The sequence below is a fragment of the Rhinolophus ferrumequinum genome, chromosome 6, assembly GCF_004115265.2.
Source record: "Rhinolophus ferrumequinum isolate MPI-CBG mRhiFer1 chromosome 6, mRhiFer1_v1.p, whole genome shotgun sequence".
Taxonomy (NCBI): domain Eukaryota; kingdom Metazoa; phylum Chordata; class Mammalia; order Chiroptera; family Rhinolophidae; genus Rhinolophus; species Rhinolophus ferrumequinum.
The window spans coordinates 97645735-97667117 of NC_046289.1; the positions used below are offsets into that span (position 1 = coordinate 97645735).

The 21383-nt window shown below is 38.0% G+C and overlaps 1 protein-coding gene across 2 annotated transcripts in view; it reads left to right on the top strand.

Moving 5' to 3' along the window:
* The first annotated feature begins 4702 nt into the window (after positions 1 to 4702).
* The window catches only part of BBS4 (Bardet-Biedl syndrome 4), a 41528-nt gene continuing 24847 nt past the window's right edge, over positions 4703 to 21383 (top strand). The window contains exons 1-3 of one of the 2 annotated variants that reach the window (XM_033107068.1): positions 4717 to 4755; positions 8232 to 8252; positions 13951 to 14002. In XM_033107068.1, the coding sequence (XP_032962959.1) occupies positions 4732 to 4755; positions 8232 to 8252; positions 13951 to 14002 (97 nt within the window). In that variant the 5' untranslated portion in view covers positions 4717 to 4731. Of the gene's footprint in view, positions 4756 to 8231; positions 8253 to 13950; positions 14003 to 21383 lie in introns of both variants that reach the window. The other variant, XM_033107069.1, reaches the window with a different exon arrangement.

Genomic DNA, 21383 nt, shown 5'->3' on the forward strand with positions numbered 1-21383 from the left:
CAGGACTTTTTTCCAAGTCAAGTTGTTGTCCTTTCGATCTTAGTTGTGGACGGTGCTGTTCAGCTTCAAGTTGTTGTCCTTTCAGTCTTAGTTGTGAAGGGCGCAGCTCAGCTTCAGGTCCAGTTGCCGTTGCTAGTTGCAGGGGGCGCAGCCCACCATCCCTTGCGGGAGTCAAACTGGCAACCTTGTGGTTGAGAGGACGCGCTCCAACCAACTGAGCCATCCGGGAGCTCAGCAACAGCTCAGCTCAAGGTGCCGTGTTCAGTCTTAGTTGCAGGGGGTGCAGCCCACCATTCCTTGTGGGACTCGAGGAATTGAACTGGCAACCTTGTGGTTGAGAGCCCACTGGCCCATGTGGGAATCGAACCGGCAGCCTTTGGAGTTAGGAGCATGGAGCTCCAACTACCTGAGCCACTGGGCCGGCCCTCATCCAATTGTTTTTAAAGTTAGAAATCTTCCTGTGATATCTGCCTGTCTTGTCTGTCTATCTGCCTGCCTATCTATCTATCTATCTATCTATCTATCTATCTATCTATCATCTATCTATCTATCTATGTATCTATCTAGCTTTCATCTCTCCCTCAGTCCCCCATACCCAGTCTTCCCCACGGAAAGTCTGTCCTACCTCCTTCGTTCCCTGAGAGCCCACTCACTTTCCTGGCCCATCACTGGAGTCCAATGGACCGCGTCATCATCCCTTGTTTGCAGTATCCTTTATTCTCCCCGAGGTTATCAATTTTTGTCTCACTCTCAATCCATTCTCTACTTTTTATCTAACATGACTTCTTTAAATGTTCATTCTGACAGTGCTACTTCTGGCTCAGAAATAGTCTCTAGTCCCTCAGAAAAACTCCCTAGTCCCTTCCCAATGTCCTTCGAATAAAATCCCTCACATGGGCTCTGTGGATCTGCACTAGTCTAGCCTACCTCTCCACCTGTGCGACCAACCCTCTTCCCCATGCCTCCCACACTGGTCTTTCTGTGTTGCAAACTGGCCAAACTTTTTCCATCCTCTGGGCCTTTGTACGAGCTCTTCCTTTGCCTTAGAATTCTTCCCTGGCCTGCTCATGTCCTCAGCCCCCTTCCCCAAGCTAATGCCTTATTCTTTAGGTCTCATTTTAAACATCTCTTACCCAGGGAAACTTGCCTCTGCAAACAAGTCTAGATTGGATCTCCCTGCTATTTGGTGTTACTACTCTATATTTCTCCTTCTTTGCATTTACCACAATCCTAATTATATAGTTATGTTGTTCTTTTTTATTTTTCTCTATTATTGGAAGAGATAATACATCCATATAGTACAAAATTCAAATTGCACACATAGTATAGAGTAAAAAAATCTCTTCCCTTCTCTGTCCCTCTATCACCCAGTTCTTACAAGTAAACACTTACAGCTTTGAATATCCTTCCAGAGATAATTTCTAAGTATACAAGCAATTATGTACATAATAGTCTTCTTTATTTTCCCCTTCCCTTTTGTTAACACAAGACACTACATACATTTTTCTGCACTTGTTTTTATCTGTTAATAATATAGCTTGATAATTCTTCTATATCAATATATAAATAGTTGTCTCTTTCTTTTTCATGAACCATATTGTATGGGCTTATGATAATTTATTTAACCTCAATTATTCAGCATTTAGGTTGTTTTCAGGCTTTGGTCATTACAAACCGTGCTGCACTGACTAACTTTGTATGTAAAGTCATATCCCACATTTATACCTATAGAATAAATTCCTAGAATTGAACTAATTGAGTTAAAGATCATCTGCATTTTAAATTTTGGTAGTTATTGCCAAGCTACTCAATGGAGGTCGTACCAACTCACATTCCCCCTAGCCACCAATGAAGAATGCATGTTTCCTCACAACTATGTCCATGAAAATTTTTGCTCTTTGCCAATCTAAGAGGTGAAAGTATCTCTTGGAGACTTTGATTTGCATGCTTTTTTCTTCCTTGCAGAGTTATGTTTTCATGTGTTTAACAACCATTAGTCGTTCTTATTTAGTAAACTCTTTCTTCATTAACTTTGCTTATGTTATTATTTAATGTCTGCTTCCCTTGCTAGTCTCTAAGGTCGGTCCTCCAGGTGCAAGGATCCTGTTATGTTTGGTCCAACACGTAGTTCCTGGTACTGGGATGAATGATGCTCAAAAAAATGACTGGCTCATGTCCTGCCGTAGTCATGTCTGGAACTCATGTTTGATTCCAAAGCCCACACGTACCATGATCATCCAGTAGGAAGACCAAGCATTTAATTCACTGCAACTGAGGCCAGATGGGGAATGTAAAATGCTGAAGTGTGCTGGGAAGTGAAGGCTGGCAAAAAGGTGAACAAATGCCTATCTACAGTTGCAGTGTTTTCAGATCTATTTCCTTCCTTGCCTTGGAGGAATGCAGGCTCATTATGGGATCTTTATTTAACCTGAGGCCGGGTTTTTGGCTTTCTTGTGAAATCTGATTTTTGTCAATGTAAGAATGTCCAAAATTGTTGGGATTTTTAATAAAATTTATTTGCGCCAAATAGAGGATACACATGGAAGCAAGATCTCAACAGACTGAGAAAAGCCTCAGAATGACAGTATGCAGCAGCTTTTATGCATTTGGAATTAAGGCGGGAACTAAGGAAGATTACACGAAGGTGGGAGAAAGCAAGGTGGGATTGGATTACGGATAGTTAACAAGATTATGTGCTCTTTTGAGTGTGGTTTACTTCTGAGGGGTCTGAAAAGAGGTATTTCAAAGGTGTGTTAGACTAGATACACAGAAACAGTGGGCAGGGCTTGCTTATGGCAAAGATAAACCTTTTACTAAAGAAGTCACAGACTTGGGGTGTGACTACCCACCTTGACCAACCAGTTAAGAATTTATGATCAGATTACCCGGTGAGGTTACTTCCCCCAGAACCACCTTTTTGTCCACATTTAATACATTTCCAATCAAAGCAAGACTGCATTTAAATGCAGCCCACCAGCAGTGGGTTTACAAACTTTGGCATAAACAAGAATGGACAGCTCATGAGGTGAGTGCCTTAGTTGGATAGTGACGGCCAAGAAATGAGGAGGTTCTTGGGTGAGAATGAGATTCTCTGCTCTAGCGCTTCGGCTTGGGGGCCAGGGACTGCTGGAAGGAGGATTGAAATACAGTCATGTATTGCTTAATGATGGGAATAGTTCAGAGAAATGCATTATTACCATGTTTCCCTGAAAATAAGACCTAGCCAGACAATCAGCTCTAATGCATCTTTTGGAGCAAAAATTAATATAAGACCCAGTCTTATTTTACTGGGTCTTATATAATATAATATAATATAATATAATATAATATAATATAATATAATATAATATAATATAATATAATATAATATAATATAATATATATAATAAATATAATATAATAATACTGGGTATTATATTAATTTTTGCTCCAAAAGACACGTTAGAGCTGATTGTCTGGCTAAGTCTTATTTTTGGGGAAACATGGTAGGTGAATTTGTCATTGTGCAAATATCAGAATGCACTTACACAAACCTAGATGGAATAGCCTACTATACATCTAAGCTAGATGGTATCGCTTATTGCTCCTAGGCTACAAGCTTAGGTTACTCTACTGAATACTGTAGGCAATTGTAACACGATGACAAGTATTTGTGTATCTAAACATATCTACATATAGAAAAGGTACAGTAAAAATATGGTATAAAAGATTAAAAAAGGTACACCTGTATAGGACACTTACATGAATAGAACTTGCAGGAGTGGAAGTCGCTCTGGGAGAGTCAGTGAGTGAGTGGTGAGTGAATGTGAAGGCCGAGTACATGACTGTACACTACTGCAGACTTCATAAACACGGTACACTTAGGCTACACTAAATTTATAAAACAACACGAGGTAAAATCAAGCACAAGAGAAAAATAATGCCATCAAGAGTCACAGTAAACACGAGATGAGGCTACTGTCAGTGTAACACAGCATACTACTTTATAGCAAATTTTGTTTTTTAAGTAGAAAGAGTACACTCTAAAATAACAATTAAAAGTATAGTAAATACATAAGCCTGCAACATGGTTATTATCATCAAGTATTATGTACTGTTCATAATTTTATGTTCTATACTTCCATTTGACAGATTTGTTTATACCAGCATCACCACAAACACGTGAGTAGCGTATTGTATTGTGTTTCATTACAATTTAGGACAGCTACAATGTCACTAGGTGATAGGAATTTTGCATTATAATCTTATGGTACCACCCTCACTGACCAAAAGGTAGTTATGCGGGGCATGACTATAAACGTAAGTGGCGTGGGAGCAGGCCAAGCAGTGTCATTTGGAGGGAGCACTGCGCTGCCATCCCAGGTGTGCTGATCACGCCAGCAAGCCCGGTCAGGGGTTTCCCCAGCAGAGTCTTCATAACGGGTGTAGGGTAGTAGAGGCTGCCCTGGTTAAGGGAATGACTAGCTGCGCATTCCTTCATCAGCTCTTTCAGAGTCAAACGATCGATGGGGCAGCGCCCAATCCTTCCCCAGCTTCCGGAAAACCCTCCAAGAGCAGGTTTTCCGGAAGCTGTGGAAGGATTGGGCGGGGCCCCATCGGGCGATGCTTCCCGCTCTTCGATTTCCTTCCCAGCTCAGGCCCCGCCCCACTTCTCCAATCCTACAACTTCCGTTTGCTTGGTCGTCTGGGAAACCGCCGACTTCCGGCCGTGCAGCAGTGGGCGGAGCCAAGATGGCTGAGGAGAGCCTCCCTTCGGTGAGCGCCGCGATTGTTTACTGTGGCGCCGCAAGGCGGGCCTGGACAGGGCGGTAGTACCCGGCGGGGCGCAGCGTAGCAGGGCGGTGAGGCGGGCTGGCGGGCGGCCTCGTCCCACGCAGCTGCCCTTGGAGGAGTGCGCATCCGCGGGGAGCGGCGGCTCGGGGGCGGGGGACGCCGTCCAGCTCCTGGGCACGGTGGGCCTGGAGCAAGGTTCAATTCTTTGCCTCGCTGCGCCCGTGGTCCCTTCTGGGGTACGCTGGACGGTAGAGGGAGATTTTCATCAGAAATGAGATTTTCTGATGAAAGAGATTTTCCTACCCCCACCTTTTCTGTCTCGTTGGGTTTGGAAAGGCACCACCAACTTGTGGAAGACAGTTCCAGTTAATACCTTTGATTAGGAATTACATGTGACAAAGCCTGGAAGCAAGCTGTCACTGCCTTCTGCTGGTGCGGCGGGACCGTGTTTTCTTTGTTGTGATTAAGGTTAGGAAAGGACTCTAGGGATTCAGCTGGTTTTAGTTAACCGTTGATTACATTCCACAGAGTTGCTATTACAAAGCCCAGATAAATTCGGGATGACCCAGGAGTAGCCATTTTTGAGATATATTTATAATTGGATATTATATCTATAAAGTTCCAAGTGTGAAACTTTGTTTACCTTATTTTAGTATTGTTTCAAAGCATGACTTTAGTTAGTTATTCGGAATTTATTGCCCTTTGAAACACGCCCAGGAAAACATAGAAGACAAAGTATTAGTCTTTGGCTGATAGTTTTACAATTTAGTTTTGGCTGTCGAGGAGCAAGGCCATTGTTATCTGTCAGTAGATGTACTTGTTTTCTATTCTCTTTATATTTGTGGAGAAGTCAGATTATTTTAGTGTAATCAGAAAACTAAGTACAAAGCAGGAGGCCCAAAGCAAAGATTTTTGTTAAGCTATGAGTAAAAAAAAGAAAATAGCATGATTAATGTTATTAGGTTTTAGATATTGGAAACATTACCAAAGAAAATATTTCACCTACATTTATATAATCTTAGATGTAAGGTATTGTGGTAACATGACATTGCTGCAAATACAGCTTTTTCTCTAGCACCCGTGGCAGGTATGGAGAGGTGTTCATGAATAGAATGTGCACTTGGTTTCTGTGATGGCAGAATTGTCTTGTGCTTTTGAATCGCTAATAGTGTTTTAAAGAGAATGACTTTGTTGTTTTGCTATGACTTTAGCACTTAAGCCTCAAGTTTAATTATTTTCATATTGTCAAGTTTATTGCTAGCATTGTTATATTTATAGTAATTTTATCTTTTCAAATTACCACTGCATGGAAATTTGAATTTCTGTCCTTTTTGGAAATGATCTGGCATCTTTTAATAAAATGACGCCACAATCCTACTCCTAGACCTACATCCTATCAAAATAAAAGCAAAACATAAGCATGTAATACAAAGGTGTTCATTGCAGTACTGTTTATAGTGGTGAAAAGCTGGAAACAAAGTGAATGCCTGATAGTAGAGTAATAGATGACTTCTGATACCCTGTTTCCCCGAAAATAAGACTTAGCCAGATAATCAGCTCTGATATGTCTTTTGGAGCAAAAATTAATGTAAGACCCGGTATGAGATGACATGACATGACATGACATGACATACCATACCTGGTCTTGTGGTAAAATTAAACGGGTCTTATATTAATTTTTCTTCAAAAGACGCATTAGAGTTGAATGTCTGGCTAGGTCTTATTTTCGGGGAAACACGGTAGTTCCATAACTAGGAATATTTTGCAGCCATTAAAAAGGATGTTAGAACTATATATGTTGACTTGGAGAGATTTCTATGGTATATATTTAAATAAAAGCTAGATGTGGGGTGGAGTATATTGTGTGATCCTAATTTTGTGACACAAAGGAAAAAACATGGATCTGTAGATATGGACATATAGATGTGGAGAAGACAAAGACTTAAATCTCATAGAGAGCTTTGAACACATGCATGATTAAAAGTCTATGAATGCTGCAGTAAAGGCCTTGAGGCCAGGAGACATCCCAGCAAAATGGAGTGAAACTAGCACAATGTGGGGTAGTTTTGTTTACTAATAATCCTAAATAGTTAGGATTTGGCTAATAATACTAAATAGTTAGGATTATTAGTAGCTCCTTAGGGGGAAAAATTGGGGACTGATACTTTTATTTAAGAATATATAATTGATTTAGAGATCTTTAAAAAAAACTGAGCAAATAGTTCTGGTTTCCATGATTTATACTTATAAAATTTTTTGTAGCTCCCTAATACCAATTATTTGATGTATTTGTATAAACAACTGTGTTCTAGTAAAGTTTAAACCTTTCAGAACACAAAACAAAACTTACTGTTGATTTGATTTAGATAGAATGAATGCCTAACACATATCAAGCGTTACATGAATGATCATTAGATGCTTAAACGATTGATCACAGAACTACATAAAAGTAAAGAAAGAACAAAAAAAAAAAAAAGAAAAAAAAAAGAAAAAAAAAAGAAAGAATTTATTCTACATACATCCCAGCTATAAATGAGATCAAGTAGGTTAATAGAATCCTTTCCATCTCAGAATGTTCTGGAGAGTCTTTTGAGAAACTCATCAACAAAAAAGATTGTAATGTATTTAAATTCTACTTTGTGTAGGAAGAGGGGTTGCTGAAGAAACTTTGAACCTTTAAGATTCCTTACGTGGTATATTCCCCAAAGCTAAAAAAAAAAAAAAATCCCAGATCAAAAGACAATAGAGGGCCGCTGGATGGCTCAGTTGGTTACAGCGCGAGCTCTCAACAACAGGGTTGCGGGTCAACGGCGACTGGACTTGGAGCTGAGCTGCGCCCTCCACAACTAGATTGAAGGACAATGACTTGGAGCGGATGGGCCCTGGAGAAACACACTGTCCCCCAATATTCCCCAATAAAATTTATTAAAAAAAAAAGACAGCAAAAACAATAGAGTTCTTTTAGCATTTTAAAAACAATTGTGTGGAGGTAAAATATACATACCATAAAATTTACCCTTTTTAAGTATACAGTTTGATTAATTTTAGTAACTTCATATAGTTGCACAACCATCGCCACAACTTATGTCCATCATTCCAAACCGTTCATTTGTGTCCATTTGCAGCCAATCCCTACTCTTGACATCAGCCCACAGTTGATCTGCTTTCTGTCTCCATAGTTTTGCCTTTTCTAGCAATTTCACATAGTGGAACCGCACAATATGTAGTCTTATGTGTCTGACTTTAATTTAGCATGTTTTCTGAGTTTCATCCATATTGTTACATGTAACAGTAGTTTGTTCCTTTTTATTCCTAAGCAGTATTCCATTGGATTTAATATACAGTTTTGTTTATCCACCAATTGATGGACATTTGGTTTGTTTCTTGGTTTGGGTTGTTATAAATAATATGAATATTGGCATACAGGTTTATGCATGGATATGTTTTTGTTTCTCTAGGAGGAATTGCTGGATTGTATGGTAAGTGTATGTTCCAAAAAACTGCCAAACTGTTTTCTAAAGTCTACCATTTTGCATTCCCATGAGCAATGCATGACATGAGGGTTTCAGTTTTTCCACATCATCGTTAAAACTTGATATTATCAGTCTTTTTGATTTTGACCATTATAATGGATGTGTACTCATGATTATTTTGGTTTTAATTTTTTAATGAATAACGATACCGAGTACTTTCATATATGCTATTCATCCATATCTCTTTAGTGAAGTGTCTACAAATCTTTTGCCCATTTTTAAATGGGTTGTTTTATTAAGTTTTCTGTATTCTTTAAATCAAGACAATAAAATAAAAGAATAATTTACTCTCTTTTATTTTGAGGATTATTGTGAAATATATCTCACCTCTAAAAGAATGAATAAAAGGTTATATGTACGTTTTGAAGAAAAATATAATGGAAACTTGTGTTCCCACCTCACAGGTTAAGAAATGGGTCATTAACAATAAGTAGGAAACCTTCTAAATCTCTCTCCCCTGCTGCATGTTCCTCCTTCCCCATCAAATAATCTCCTTCCTCAAGTTTATGTTTTATTTTGCTTTTTTTTATAGTTTTGTCATATTTAATATAGTTTTTAAAAAGTAATGTTTGTTTATTCATTTTTCAATGCTGTAGATAGTATCCCGTTATAGGAAAATACGACAATTAATTAATCCATTCTAATAAATAGAGATTTGGGTTATTTCTGATTGTTTTTAGCTTTATTGAAGTATTTTTGGCAAAGTTATAAGTTATTTAAACTTATGCATATACATTGTGAAAGGATTCCCGCCATCAATTTAATTAACACACCCACCACCCTCCAACCCTAGCCCCTTCTTTCTTTTTTTTTGTTTGTGAGAACACTTAAGTCTATTGTCTTAGCAAATTCCAATTATACAATACAGTGTTATCAACTATAGTCACCATGTTATACATTACTTCCTTAGACCTTACTCATCCTGTAGGTGAAAGTTAGTACCCTTTCACCAATCTCTCCCTATTTCTTCACCTCCCAACCCCTTTTCTACTCCATAAATTCAATGTTTTTTCCTTCTGATTTTTAGTTATTAAAAAGAATATTGCTACGAATAGGACCAGGACTAGGGTAAGACAAAGTTTTAGGAGTAAAAGTGTCTCAGACCTGCCTGTAAACATTCTGAAATAGGTCTCCTGATGTAAGAGTTTCTCTAGGGTATTTCCACAAATGGAGTATTGGGTTTTGGGACGTATACATCTTCAACTTTATTACTTATGGGAAACTCTTAAGGCGGTTGTAACAATTCATATTTCTACCACCAGTTCCTGTTGCTTACATCCTTGATATTGTTACAGTTTTAAATTTTGTCCCTTTGGTATGAAATGAAGTGTTAATGTGATATTAATTTACATTTCCCTGATTATTAATGAGACAGAGCATCATTGGTTGTCTCTTCCTGTTCTGTGCAATGGCTGGTTTATATGTTTTGCTTATTTTTCTACTCTGCTGTTTGTTTTTCTTACTGATTTGTAGTTACTTACAGATAGTGGCTGTTAATCCTTTGCCATTTTTTTGGATGTTTTGTATTGCAAATATCGTCTCAGTTTTCTTTCTTTACTTATTTTTTGGAATAGAAGTTATTAATTTTAATGTAGTTGAATATTTAGATTTTTTTAAATTTATTTTTCATAATTAACATACATATTATCTAGTTTCAGGTGTACAACATAGTGCTTAGACATTTGTATAACTTATACAGTGACCATGCTGATTAGTATCCATCTGACACCATACATAGTTATTAGTGTTGTTAACTATATTCCCTGTGCTGTACTTTACATCCCTGTACCTGTTTTTATAACTGGCAGTTTGTAATTCTTAATTCCTTTCACTTTTTTCACCCATCGTTCCTCCCATCTGATGACCATCAGTTTGTTCTGTGTATCTATGAGTCTGTTTCTGTTTTGTTTGTTCATTTATTTTGTTTTTTAGATTCCACATGTAAGTGAAATCATATGGTATTTGTCTTTCTCAGTCTGACTTATTTCACTTAGCATAATACCGTGTAGGTCCATCTGTGTTGTCTCAAATGTCAAGATTTCATTCACTTTATTGTGTACCAGGGGTGCCAAAAAATGTATACATATTTTAAGAGCTGTTATTTATGCTCAAGCAGTAGTTTGCTGTAATCAGAAATGTCTGCACGCTGATGGTAACCACTTTGAGCACCTCTTGTAATTATAGAAGTCAAATGTGACTTGTATTCCTCTTTTGTAATCGGTATATATTGAATATTACAATCAATACAGTTTTTTCCTTTCTTAATATGTGTATACATTTTTATGGCACACTCTGTCTATGGACCACACCATCATCTGTTGATGGGCACTTAGGTTGCTTCCATATCTTGGCTATTGTAAATAATACTGCAGTGAACATAGGGGTGCATGTATCTTTTTAAATTAGTGTTTTGGATTTCTTCGGATAAACACCCAGAAGTGGAATTGCTGGGTCATATGCTAGTTCTATTTTTAATTTTTTGAGGAACCTCTATAGTGGCTGCACCAACTTCGAACTCCACCAGCAGTACATTGAGGGTTCCCTTTTTCTCTACATCCTCGTCAACATTTGTTGATTTATTGATGATAACTATTCTGACAAGTGTGAGGTGATATCTCACTGTTGTTTTTATTTGCTTTTCTCTGATGATTAGTGATGTTGAGCATCTTTTCATATGTCTGTTGGTCATCTGTATGTTCTCTTTGGAGAAATGTCTATTCAGGTCCTCTGCACATTTTTTAATAGGATTGTTTGTTTTGGGGGTTTAATAGGATTGTTTGTTTAAGCTATATGAGTTCCTTATATATTTTGGATATTAACCCCTTACCAGATGTATCATTGGTGAATATCTTCTCCCATTCAATAGATTGTCTTTTCGTTTTGTTGATGGTTTCCAGACTTTTTAGTTTGATGTAGTCCTGTTTGTTTATTTTTTCTTTTGTTTCCCTTGCCCAAGGGCACATATCCAAAAAAGAAAAAATATTGCTAAGTGTGATATCACAGAGTTTACTGCGTATGTTTTCTTCTAGGAGTTTTATGGTTTCAGGTCTCACATTTAAGTAATGGTGTAGTTTCATTTCTTTGCATGTATTCGTACAGTTTTCCCAACACCATTTATTGAATAGACTGTCTTTAACCCATTGTATATTCTTGCCTCCTTTGTCATAGATTTATTGACCATATAGGCGTGGGATTATTTCTGGGCTCTCTATTCTGTTCCATTGATCTGTGATATCTTTTTATGCCAATACCATGCTGTTTTGATTACTGTGGCCTTGTAGTTGAGTTTGACATCAAGTAGCGTGATACCTCCAACTTTGTTCTTTGTCAAGATTACTTTGGCTGTTCAGAATTTTTTTTGTGTGTGTGTGGTATTTTAATAGGGATTACATTAAATCTGTGGATTGTTTTGTGTAGTATGGACACTTTAATGATTTTAATTCTTCCTATTCATGAGCATGGTATATCCTATTTATTTGTATCTTCTTCACCTTTCTTTCTTCAGTGTCTTACAGTTTTCTGAGTGCAGGTGTTTTACCGCCTTGGTTAAATTTATTCCTAGGTATTTTATTTTTTTATGCAATTGTAAATGGGATTGTTTTTCTTAATTTCTCTTTTTGCTAGATCTTTTCTTAATTGGTTTCTGCTTTTATATTTTGTTGAAGTAATCCTTTCCTACCTTATATATTTTTCTAAAGGTTTTAAAATTTGCCTTTTCCAATTTAGTCTTCAGTCTGTTTTCATTCATTTTCATTTTCTTGATACATTTTTCATTTTCCTTTCATTTTTCTCTTGAAGTCTATTTTGTATGGTGTTAATATTGCTACTTTGGTTTTCTATTTCCCTGGTGTATCTTTAGCCATTTTTTTAAACTTTGTTTTTCTTCATATTTTAGATGGGCCTTTATACAAATAGCATACATCTAGATTAAAAAAATTCGTCTCATAATCTGGCTTTTAATTGAAGAATTTCATTTTTTTTCTCCTTTTCTTACTCCCCCCCCCCTTTTTGGCTGAGTTACTTTATTTTTCTTTCCCTTCTGCTCCTCTCATTTCATTCCTTGGAAGTTATATATTCTGTTCTTTAATTTTCCTTTAGTGAGTATCCCAGTTGTTTTTTAAATAACATATACTTAAAGTTCTAACTTAAATCTGAATAATACAGGGATCATTGAATGCTTTATTACCCATTGCCTTCTGCTAATTCATGCTATTGTTCAGTTTTGTAGTTTTTATATTTCTCAATTCAGCAACACAAATTATACTCTTTATTTGTTTTATTCAGTCAGTAGATACTTAGAGTATTTCCACATTTTACCAATTCCTTTGCTTGTTCCACATTTTAATTCTGGGCTATTTTCCTTTTTCCTAATGAATATCCTTTAAAAGTTTATTTAGTGAGTCTAAAAACTTTCAAGTTTTATTTCTCTGAAAGTTGTTTTAATTTGTCATTGTTCTTGAAAGTTAGTTTTGATTCATCTAACTAAGAGTGTAGAGCAAGGGTTTGCAAACTGTTTTCTAAAGGGCCAATAATAAGTATTTTTGGCTTTGTGGGCCATACAGTCTCTTTTTCAAGTAACTCAACTATGCAGTTGTAGAGTGGAAGCAACCATAGACAATATGTAAACATGTGAGTGTGACTGTGGTCTGGTAAAATTTTATTGTCAGACACTGACATTTGAGTTTTACATAATTTTCATATGTTATGAAATACTATTCCAAATTTTTTTTTAACCATTATAAAGTGTAAAAACTATTTTTAGCTTGTGAGCTGTATAAAAACAGGCTGGATTTGATCTGCAGGCCAGTTTTTGCTGACCTTGTATCTGAATTAACATTTCTTTTACTTAGCACCAGACACTTGGGAGTAATTATTCTTGTATTATCTTAGTGCGATAACCATCTTCCATTTTTAATTGTTGACAAGTCAGCTGTTGATCTAATTGTCCTTTCTTCATAGGTAATGTACTGATATGTTTTTCTTTGGTTGCTTATAAGAACTTACTGTCTCCGTGCAGGTTCCTGAGATCTATCTAAGTGTGGATTTATTATTTCATTTAACCTGGTTAGGATTGGTTGAACATTCAGAATCTAAAGATTAATGTCTCTCATTATTTCTGGAAATTTTCAGCCATTATTTTTGCTCATTTTATATTAAACATTGGAAGTAGATATAAGAAAAATCCACATGAAGATTTTCTGCAAAGTTGTAGTGTAATATATAATATTATATTCCCCTTAAAAAAACCCAACTCCCTCCTAGTATTGAGTGCTAGACAATTTCTGTGTAAATAACCTTATAAGCTCCCTCTTATTAAAGTTCTCACTTTGGTTTGGCTGCTGAGAAATACAGCATTAAGTATAATACTGATACGCACATTTTATCATGCATTGTAATTACACATTATAAATACACGTTTTAAGTATATATTATAAATGTGCATTTTACATTATTAATAGGTTGGATAGCAAAAGTATGACTTGACATTTGTTTTTTAAACTATGTTCAAAATAATTCTTTGTACCTGTATGCAGTTAATGAATTAATTGCATGATTGAAGAACTACTAGTGATTGTTATTTGAATGCTTCTTTAAGTTTGCAAGATTTATGGTGGTACTCTAACACAGACTTCTTTCATTTCAGAGAACTCAGTTTCCTGCATCTGCTGAATCTCAAAAACCCCGGCTCAAAAAAGGTCTGTATACAATTTCATTGAATGTGTACATTTACACAGATTTATTGTTTCTCTGTTCTATTCTGTATGCATTAGAGCTTTGAAAAATGTGATTGTTGGCAAAAGCAGTATTTGTCTAATTGTTCTGCCATATCTAGCTTTTATTTCATAGAGTTGTTAGATACTAGGGGATTGATTTTTACCTGTAAATGTGTTTAAATGGAGTTTTATTATTATGTACATATGTACTGATTTTCTGCTTGTGGAAAAAAAAACTAAAAAATTCCCATAAGTACCTACCAGGCCTGAAATAATCTCATGTATATTTTAAGTATGAGGTTTTGTAAAAATTGAGTCTGGGAAGCCTAACTCAGTGAAGACCTATACTGTAAAGAGCTGCATTTCACAATCTGATAGAGACATGTTATATATTTTATTTAGAGGAACAGAATTCCTTCATTTGTTAATCTATAAAGTCTGAGAAGGGTTTGTATCCTATTGTAGGTTTGTATCCTATATTGTCCATTCTCTCCCATGTCTAATGGACTAGGTATACTAGCTACTCACTAGGCATTGGACACTACCTGAACTTTTTATTTAGTTTGTTATTTATTCATTTATTCATTACATTCTAGATAAGGAAACCAAGGCTGAGTGGAAGGGGCGTGACTTGCTCATGGTCTTGTGTGGAGCTCTTGTCTGCATACCTGAGTTACAGTCACGAGGCTGTGCTTTCTTTGCAGCATGTGTTTTCCTGTTGTCTGCTAAAAGTTTTAAAGTTGGTTTTGTCAATAAATTGTTTCGCTTACGTGGGACATTTCTGTTACTCTTTGAAGTTATAATACAAGTTGTTTGAAAATACAATTGTTTCTCAGGAATTTATTTTCAAAGAGTTTTTCAGGACTGCATCTTCCATTGAAATAGCAGTACATCTATAATTTAGATTATTTGTGAAATTTAGATGTGATTCTGCCAGTATTTAACGTAATTGTTGATATTTTTTTACACCATTTCGGGGCATGAGAATCATCTTGCTGTGATATCTGTCACTTCACTTAATTACCAGGGTGATTTGCCTAGTTAGGTGGGCCTGGTAGATAATGTTATTGTCTGTCCAGTATTCTTTTTTTTTTTTTTAATGATTTTTTTTTTTTTTTTAAATTGGGGAATGTTGGGGGGAACAGTGTTTTTTTCAGGGCCCATCAGCTCCAAGTCAAGTTGTTGTCCTTCAGTCTAGTTGTGGAGGGCGCAGCTCAGCTCTAAGTCCAGTCGCTGTTTTCAATCTTTAGTTGCAGTTGGTGCAGCCCACCATCCCATGTGGGAATTGAAGCGGTAACGTTGTTGCTAAGAGCTCTGGCTCTAACCAACTGAGCTATCCAGCTGCCCCTTTTGCAGCTCAGCCGGGGCTCATTGTCTTCAATCTAGTTGTGGAGGGTGCAGCTCACTGGCTCATATGGGAATCGAACCAGCAACCCTGTTGCTCAGAGCCGGTGCTCTAACCAACTGAGCCATCTGGCCGCAGCTGCCCAGTGTTCTTTCCACACTTCCTTCAGACTCAATCCCTGGAGGTTCAGTTGATTTCCAGTCTGGGACAACTGTAATTAGCAAACACCAATCAAGAACTGGCCCATGTCCAATGTAGGTTGAGATCCAAAGTTTATAGTTACGGGGAAAGAGGACACATTTGATAACTCGGCTGTAGTGCCTCTTCCAATCAGTTCTGTCTCCCTTCTCCACTGCAGAGCAACCACTTTTTAATTTCTGTTATTAAAGTTAGGTTTTCCTATTCTTGAACCCCTCAAAAATATGAGTATTTACCAGGTTCCAGGACCAGTGATAGGTAGGTGTTTGGAATCCAAAGAGAAATAGGGCATGGATTCTGCCCTCAGGGATTGACAATCTTCGGGGCGTACAGAATATAAGTAAATAATTAAAATGTAGTGTACTCGCATGTTCCCTAGGCCCTTTTCTTCTGCAGATGAAACATTTGCAGTTGTCTTCAGCTCATCACATGAGACATTTACAACTTTTTGCTTTTATTGCTTTGGTCCTCCGGTGAAATGCATTGGCCCACTTGGAAGTACAGAATTCAGGACTAAATAGAATGTTCCAGGTGTGGTGTGAACAGGGCCATCTCTGCAACACAAAATCTCTTTATCTGGATCTTTATTTCTGTTAGTCCAGCTCAAGGTTGCATTACCTTTTGGGCAACCTTTTTATACATTGGCAGTACCACTGAATTGCACAGTGGCGGGTATCATTCATGTAGCATACAGTGGCTGCAGTGTAAGTGACACTGCTACAGTTGTGCAGGGTGGTCGATGTCACAGGCCCCTATAATAGCCAGGGTATAACCTGCTCTTCACTTGCCCTTAATTCCTGGCTTCCATAACCCATCATTTTATCTGTTGATACTGTAGATTACATCGATTGAATTACATTGATTAAGTTGATGCTGTATTATTAGCCTTGCATTCCTGGGTAAATCCCACATGGTCATGATGTATTGACCTTTTTATGTGTGGCTGGATTCAATTTGCTAATGTCTTGTTAAGGATTTTTGCATCTGTGTTCATGAAGGATGTTGGTCTATAGTTTTCTTTTTTTGTAGTGCTTTTATCTGTTTTTGGTGTCAGGGTTATGCTGGCCTCACATGAGTTGGGAACCATTCCCTGAACTATTCCCTCTTCTGTTTCATTGGAGATTTTGTATAGAATTGATATTATTTCTTTCTTAAATGTTGTGATAGTGAAGCAGTCTGGGCCTAGATTTTTTTTTCTGTTGGAAGGTTTTTAAGTACAAACTCAATTTCTTTAATAGATGTGGGACTCTTCAGGTTTAATATTTCTTTAGAGAGAGCTTTGGTGCTTTTTTTCTTTCAGCGAAATTTGTTCATTTCATCTTAGTTATCAGATATATTGACATAAAGTTCATCTTACTCCTATATTTTCCTTTTAATATCTGTAGGATGTTTAGTGATGTTCCCTCTGTTGTTGTTTTTGGTAATTTATGTTTCTCTTTTTATTGATCCTTCTTGCTAGAGGTTTATACATTTTATTGATCTTTTCAAAGAACCAGCTTTTGATTTTATTTTTTTCCTCTTTCAACTTCATTGATTTATGCTCTTATCTAATATTTTCTTGTGTTTAACTTGCTTTTCTTTTTGCAGTTTTTTAAGGTAGCAACTTAGATCATTGATTTTGAGATCTTTTTTTTACACTTTATTTTGACATTCAATATTATTTTATATTTCAGGTGTACAGCATAGTGGATAGACATTTGTATAATTTAAGAAGTGATCCCCCTGACTAGTACTACTCACCTGGCACTATGTATGGTTATTCCATATTGTTAACTATATTCTCTGTGCTTTACTTTACATCCCCGTGACTACTTTCATCCCCGTGACTAAATTTGTACTTTTTAATCCCTTCCCTTTTTTCACCTCCCCCCCTCAATCCCTCCTAATATCTGGCAACCATCAAAATGTTCTCTGTTTCTGTAAGTTTGTTTCTGTTTTGTTTGTTTGTTTATTTTGTTCATTTGATTCCACATTTAAGCACAATCCCATTGCATTTGTCTTTCTCTGTCTGACTTACTACACTCAGCACAGTACCCTCCAGGTCCATCCATGCTGCCGCAGATGGCAAGAACCCATACACTCTCATGGCCCAGCAATATTCCCTTGTATATATGTACCACCTCCTCTTTATCCATTCATCCGTTGATGGACATCCAAACGACCTCCACATCTTGGCCGTTGTAAACAGTGTTGCAATGAACATATGGATGCATACCTCCCCTCGAAGTAGCATTTTGGGTTTCTTTGGATAAATACCCAGAAGTGGGATTACTGGGTCCTTCTTTGTCTCTTGTTATAGTCTTTGTTTTAAAGTATATTTTGTCTGGTGTAAGTATTGTTACATCAGCTTTTTGTTTTGTTTCGTTTTCATTTTCCTGAAATATCTTTATCCCATCCCTTTACTTTCAGTCTGTGTGTGTCTTTCGACCTGAAGTGAGTCTCTTGTAGGCAGCATATGTATGGGTTTGTTTTCTTATCCATTCAGCCACTCTATGTCTTTTGATTGGAGCATTCAATCCATTTACATTTAAAATAATTGATGATAGATATGTAGTTATTGCCATTTTGTTATTCATACTTTTGATTTTTTTTTTTTTTGGTCTTAAAGAAGTCTTTCTAACATTCCTTGCAGTACTGGTTTGGTGATGATGAACTACTTTAGCTTTTTCTTTTCTGTGAAGCTCTTTATCTGTCCTTTGATTCTACATGATAGCATTGCTGGGTAGAGTAATCTTGACTGTAGGTCCTTATTTTTCATCACTTTGAATATTTCCTGCCAATCCCTTCTGGCCTGCAAAGTTTCTGTTGAGAAATCAGCTGACAGTCTTATGGGAGCTCCCTTATAGGTAAATAACTGCTTTTCCTTTGCTGCTTTTAAGATTCTCTTTGTTTTTAACCTTTGGCATTATAATTATGATGTGTTTTGATGTGGGCCTCTTTGGATTCATCTTGTTTGGGACTCTGTGCTTTCTGGGCTTGTGTTTATATTTCCTTTGCCAGGTTAGGGAAGTTTTCTGTCATTATTTCTTCAAATGGGTTTTCAATTCCTTGCCCTCTCTCTTCTCCTTATGATATTCCTAAGATGCAAATGTTGGTACACTTGATGTTGTCCCAGGCGCCCCTTGAACTCTTTTCTTTGGATTCGTTTTTCTTTTTGCTGTTCTGATTGGGTGTTTTCTGCTACCTTATCTTCTAAATCGCTAATTCAATCGTCTAATCTATTGATTCTAATCTAATTTATTCCCTCTGATGTATTCTTCATTTCAGTCATTGTATTCTTTATTTCTTCTTGGTTCTTTTTTTGTTTTCTATCTCCATAGTTATGTTTCCTATCTCTTTGTTGAAGTTCTCACTAAGTTCCTTGAGCATCCTTATAACCAGTGTACTCTATCTGATAGATTGCTTGCCTCCATTCCATTTAGTTCTTTTTCTGGAGTTTTCTCCTGTTCTTTCATTTGGGATGTATTTCTTTGTTTTCTCATTTTGGCTGCCTCTCTCTTTGTTTGTACATACTACATAGATCTGCTGTGTCTCAGATGGGCTTATGTAGTAGCTTCCCTGTGGGTGCACAGTCTTCCTGGTCACCTGCACCAGGTGCTCCAGGAGTGTCCCTTGTGTGGGTTTTGTGTGTCCTCCTGTTGAGCTTTGATTGCTATTGGCAGTCAATGAGTAGGATTGACTCTTAGGCTGACTGGCTGTGGGGTTTGGCCACGTCCACAGCTTATGGGCTGCTGTGCAGGGGGGCTTACCCCACTGAGGAGAATTAACCCCAGCAGGCTCTGGTGCCTGTTGAGACTGCCCTTCTGTGTGCTGCTTGTGGGACTAATTGGGTGGTGCTCTGCTATGGTCTGAAGCCAACCTCCAGTTATGTTGGTTCTTGGACCTCTTTGGAGGGACTCTGGTGTAGGCCCAGGTCACCCACTACCTGTGACCAGCCAGGGACTAGCTGGTAGGAGCTTCGATGTGATTTACAGTTGTTCGCTGCCTGTGCTAAACCTGGAGGTGCGTTGGAGAGACCACGCTGCGAACTGAGGACCTCTGCCACTAGTACCGGGCCTAGGGTAGCTCCACAAAAAGCCAGGTCACTCCAAGGCCTTCTGCTACCTGGTGGCTCCCATAAGGTTCAGCCGCTGATAAAGCTTCCTGGGTAATTGAGTTGAGTGAGGCAGGGTCTCAGGGAGTCACCAGGGTGGGCCGAGTTGTGTTTACTAGGTTAATATAGATTCTGGTTTGGTGCCAGTGCTGAGCGTGGAGCTACTCAGCAAATATCTCAGAGCACACAGAGGCTAGTGGGCCCGAAGACCCGATAGTTGTCCAAAAACGAGCAATGCAGGTGGGGCTGGCTGCTTACTGAGGAATTGCCTCTGGCATTGGGCGAGTTGGTAGGGGCAGAGTCACAGGGAGTCACCAGGGTGGAGCAGGCAAAGCTCACCAGACCAATTCAGATACAGATTTGGCCATGGGCATTCTGGGGAGAGCTCAGCACAGGAAAGATGGCATCCACCTGCCAGCTGCATGGGAGAAGGACCCTACACAGGAAAAATGGCGACTGTCCCTCCAGTCCTCTGCCTGAGGCCACACAACTCAGTCTCTCCCCATATGTCTCCAGTCACTGAGTCACTATCCACCCCCCCTGAGTCACTGCCCCTCCACTGGTGCCCAGGGTGAGTGCCTGCAAGTGAGTGAGTCTGTGCATGAACCCTTTAAGAGGATGTCTGGGTTTCCCACAGCCTTCCGTCCTGCTGGGATGGTCAGAATCCGCACTGTTTTTCACAGTCAGATGTTGTGGGAGTTCCTCTTCCCAGTGCCAGTACCCTGTGCTGGGGAGCCCAGTGTGGAGCTGGAGTTCCTCACTCTTCTGTGGGGGAACCTCTGTGGCCAAGATATTCCCCCCACCCCATTCTCAACTGCCACATGGAAGTGTGGGGCTGTCCCATTCTGCATCTCCACCCTCCTACCAGTCTCGACATGACTTCTTTTTTATATCCTTAGTTATAAAACTTCTGTTCAGCTAGACTTCTGATGGTTCTCCAGGTTGATTATTCCATTATAATTTAGTTATAATTTCAATGTGGCCATGGGATGAGGGAAGTACAGCGTTTATCTACTCTGCCATCTTGGACCTCTCTCCCAAGATTTGTTATATCGTTTGATGTTCAACATAATATACTGAGGTAGAAAAGTGTTAAAATTCCTATTGTAACATTAGGAAATTAACATTTATTGAATGACCACCTTCAGATTTTTAAATAATTTTCCAGTGAAAATTATGGGGGGTGGGGAATGGAAGCTCAGAGAAATTAAATAACTTGTTCTAGATTCCATAGAAGGCTGGCACTGAATCAAGATTGGAACTGTACATATGAAAGTTCTTTGTATTATGTGTCTGCTAGTCCTGGATGAGATCCTTTGCCAAAGAAGTGTTCATTTATAATGTACTTACAAAAGTCTTAGTCATTTTAGAAAATTTTTCAACCAAAAATTCAAAGCACAATATTTTTTTCTCAGCCTTCATATATCCAGAATGCTATTCCCTAGCATTAATCAAAGTTTAATGTAATATTTTGAGTTCAATCCATTCCTAAGAGAATTTAGCACCTAAGGCAAATTACAGGTGAGAAGAATTCTTACCGTGTCATGTTTATTCGTTTATGGAATTGTATAAGATGTAAGTCTGCTGCATCTTTTAAAGAGTGAAAGAAAGAAAAGAGATGTCACAAAAGAGTAGAATGGGGCAGGAGCAGAGAAGGGCCAAGAGAGTATGGTTGTTAGGTCGACAGCCTTCCACCCCCATCCCCCCATTCCCATGGTGATGGTGGA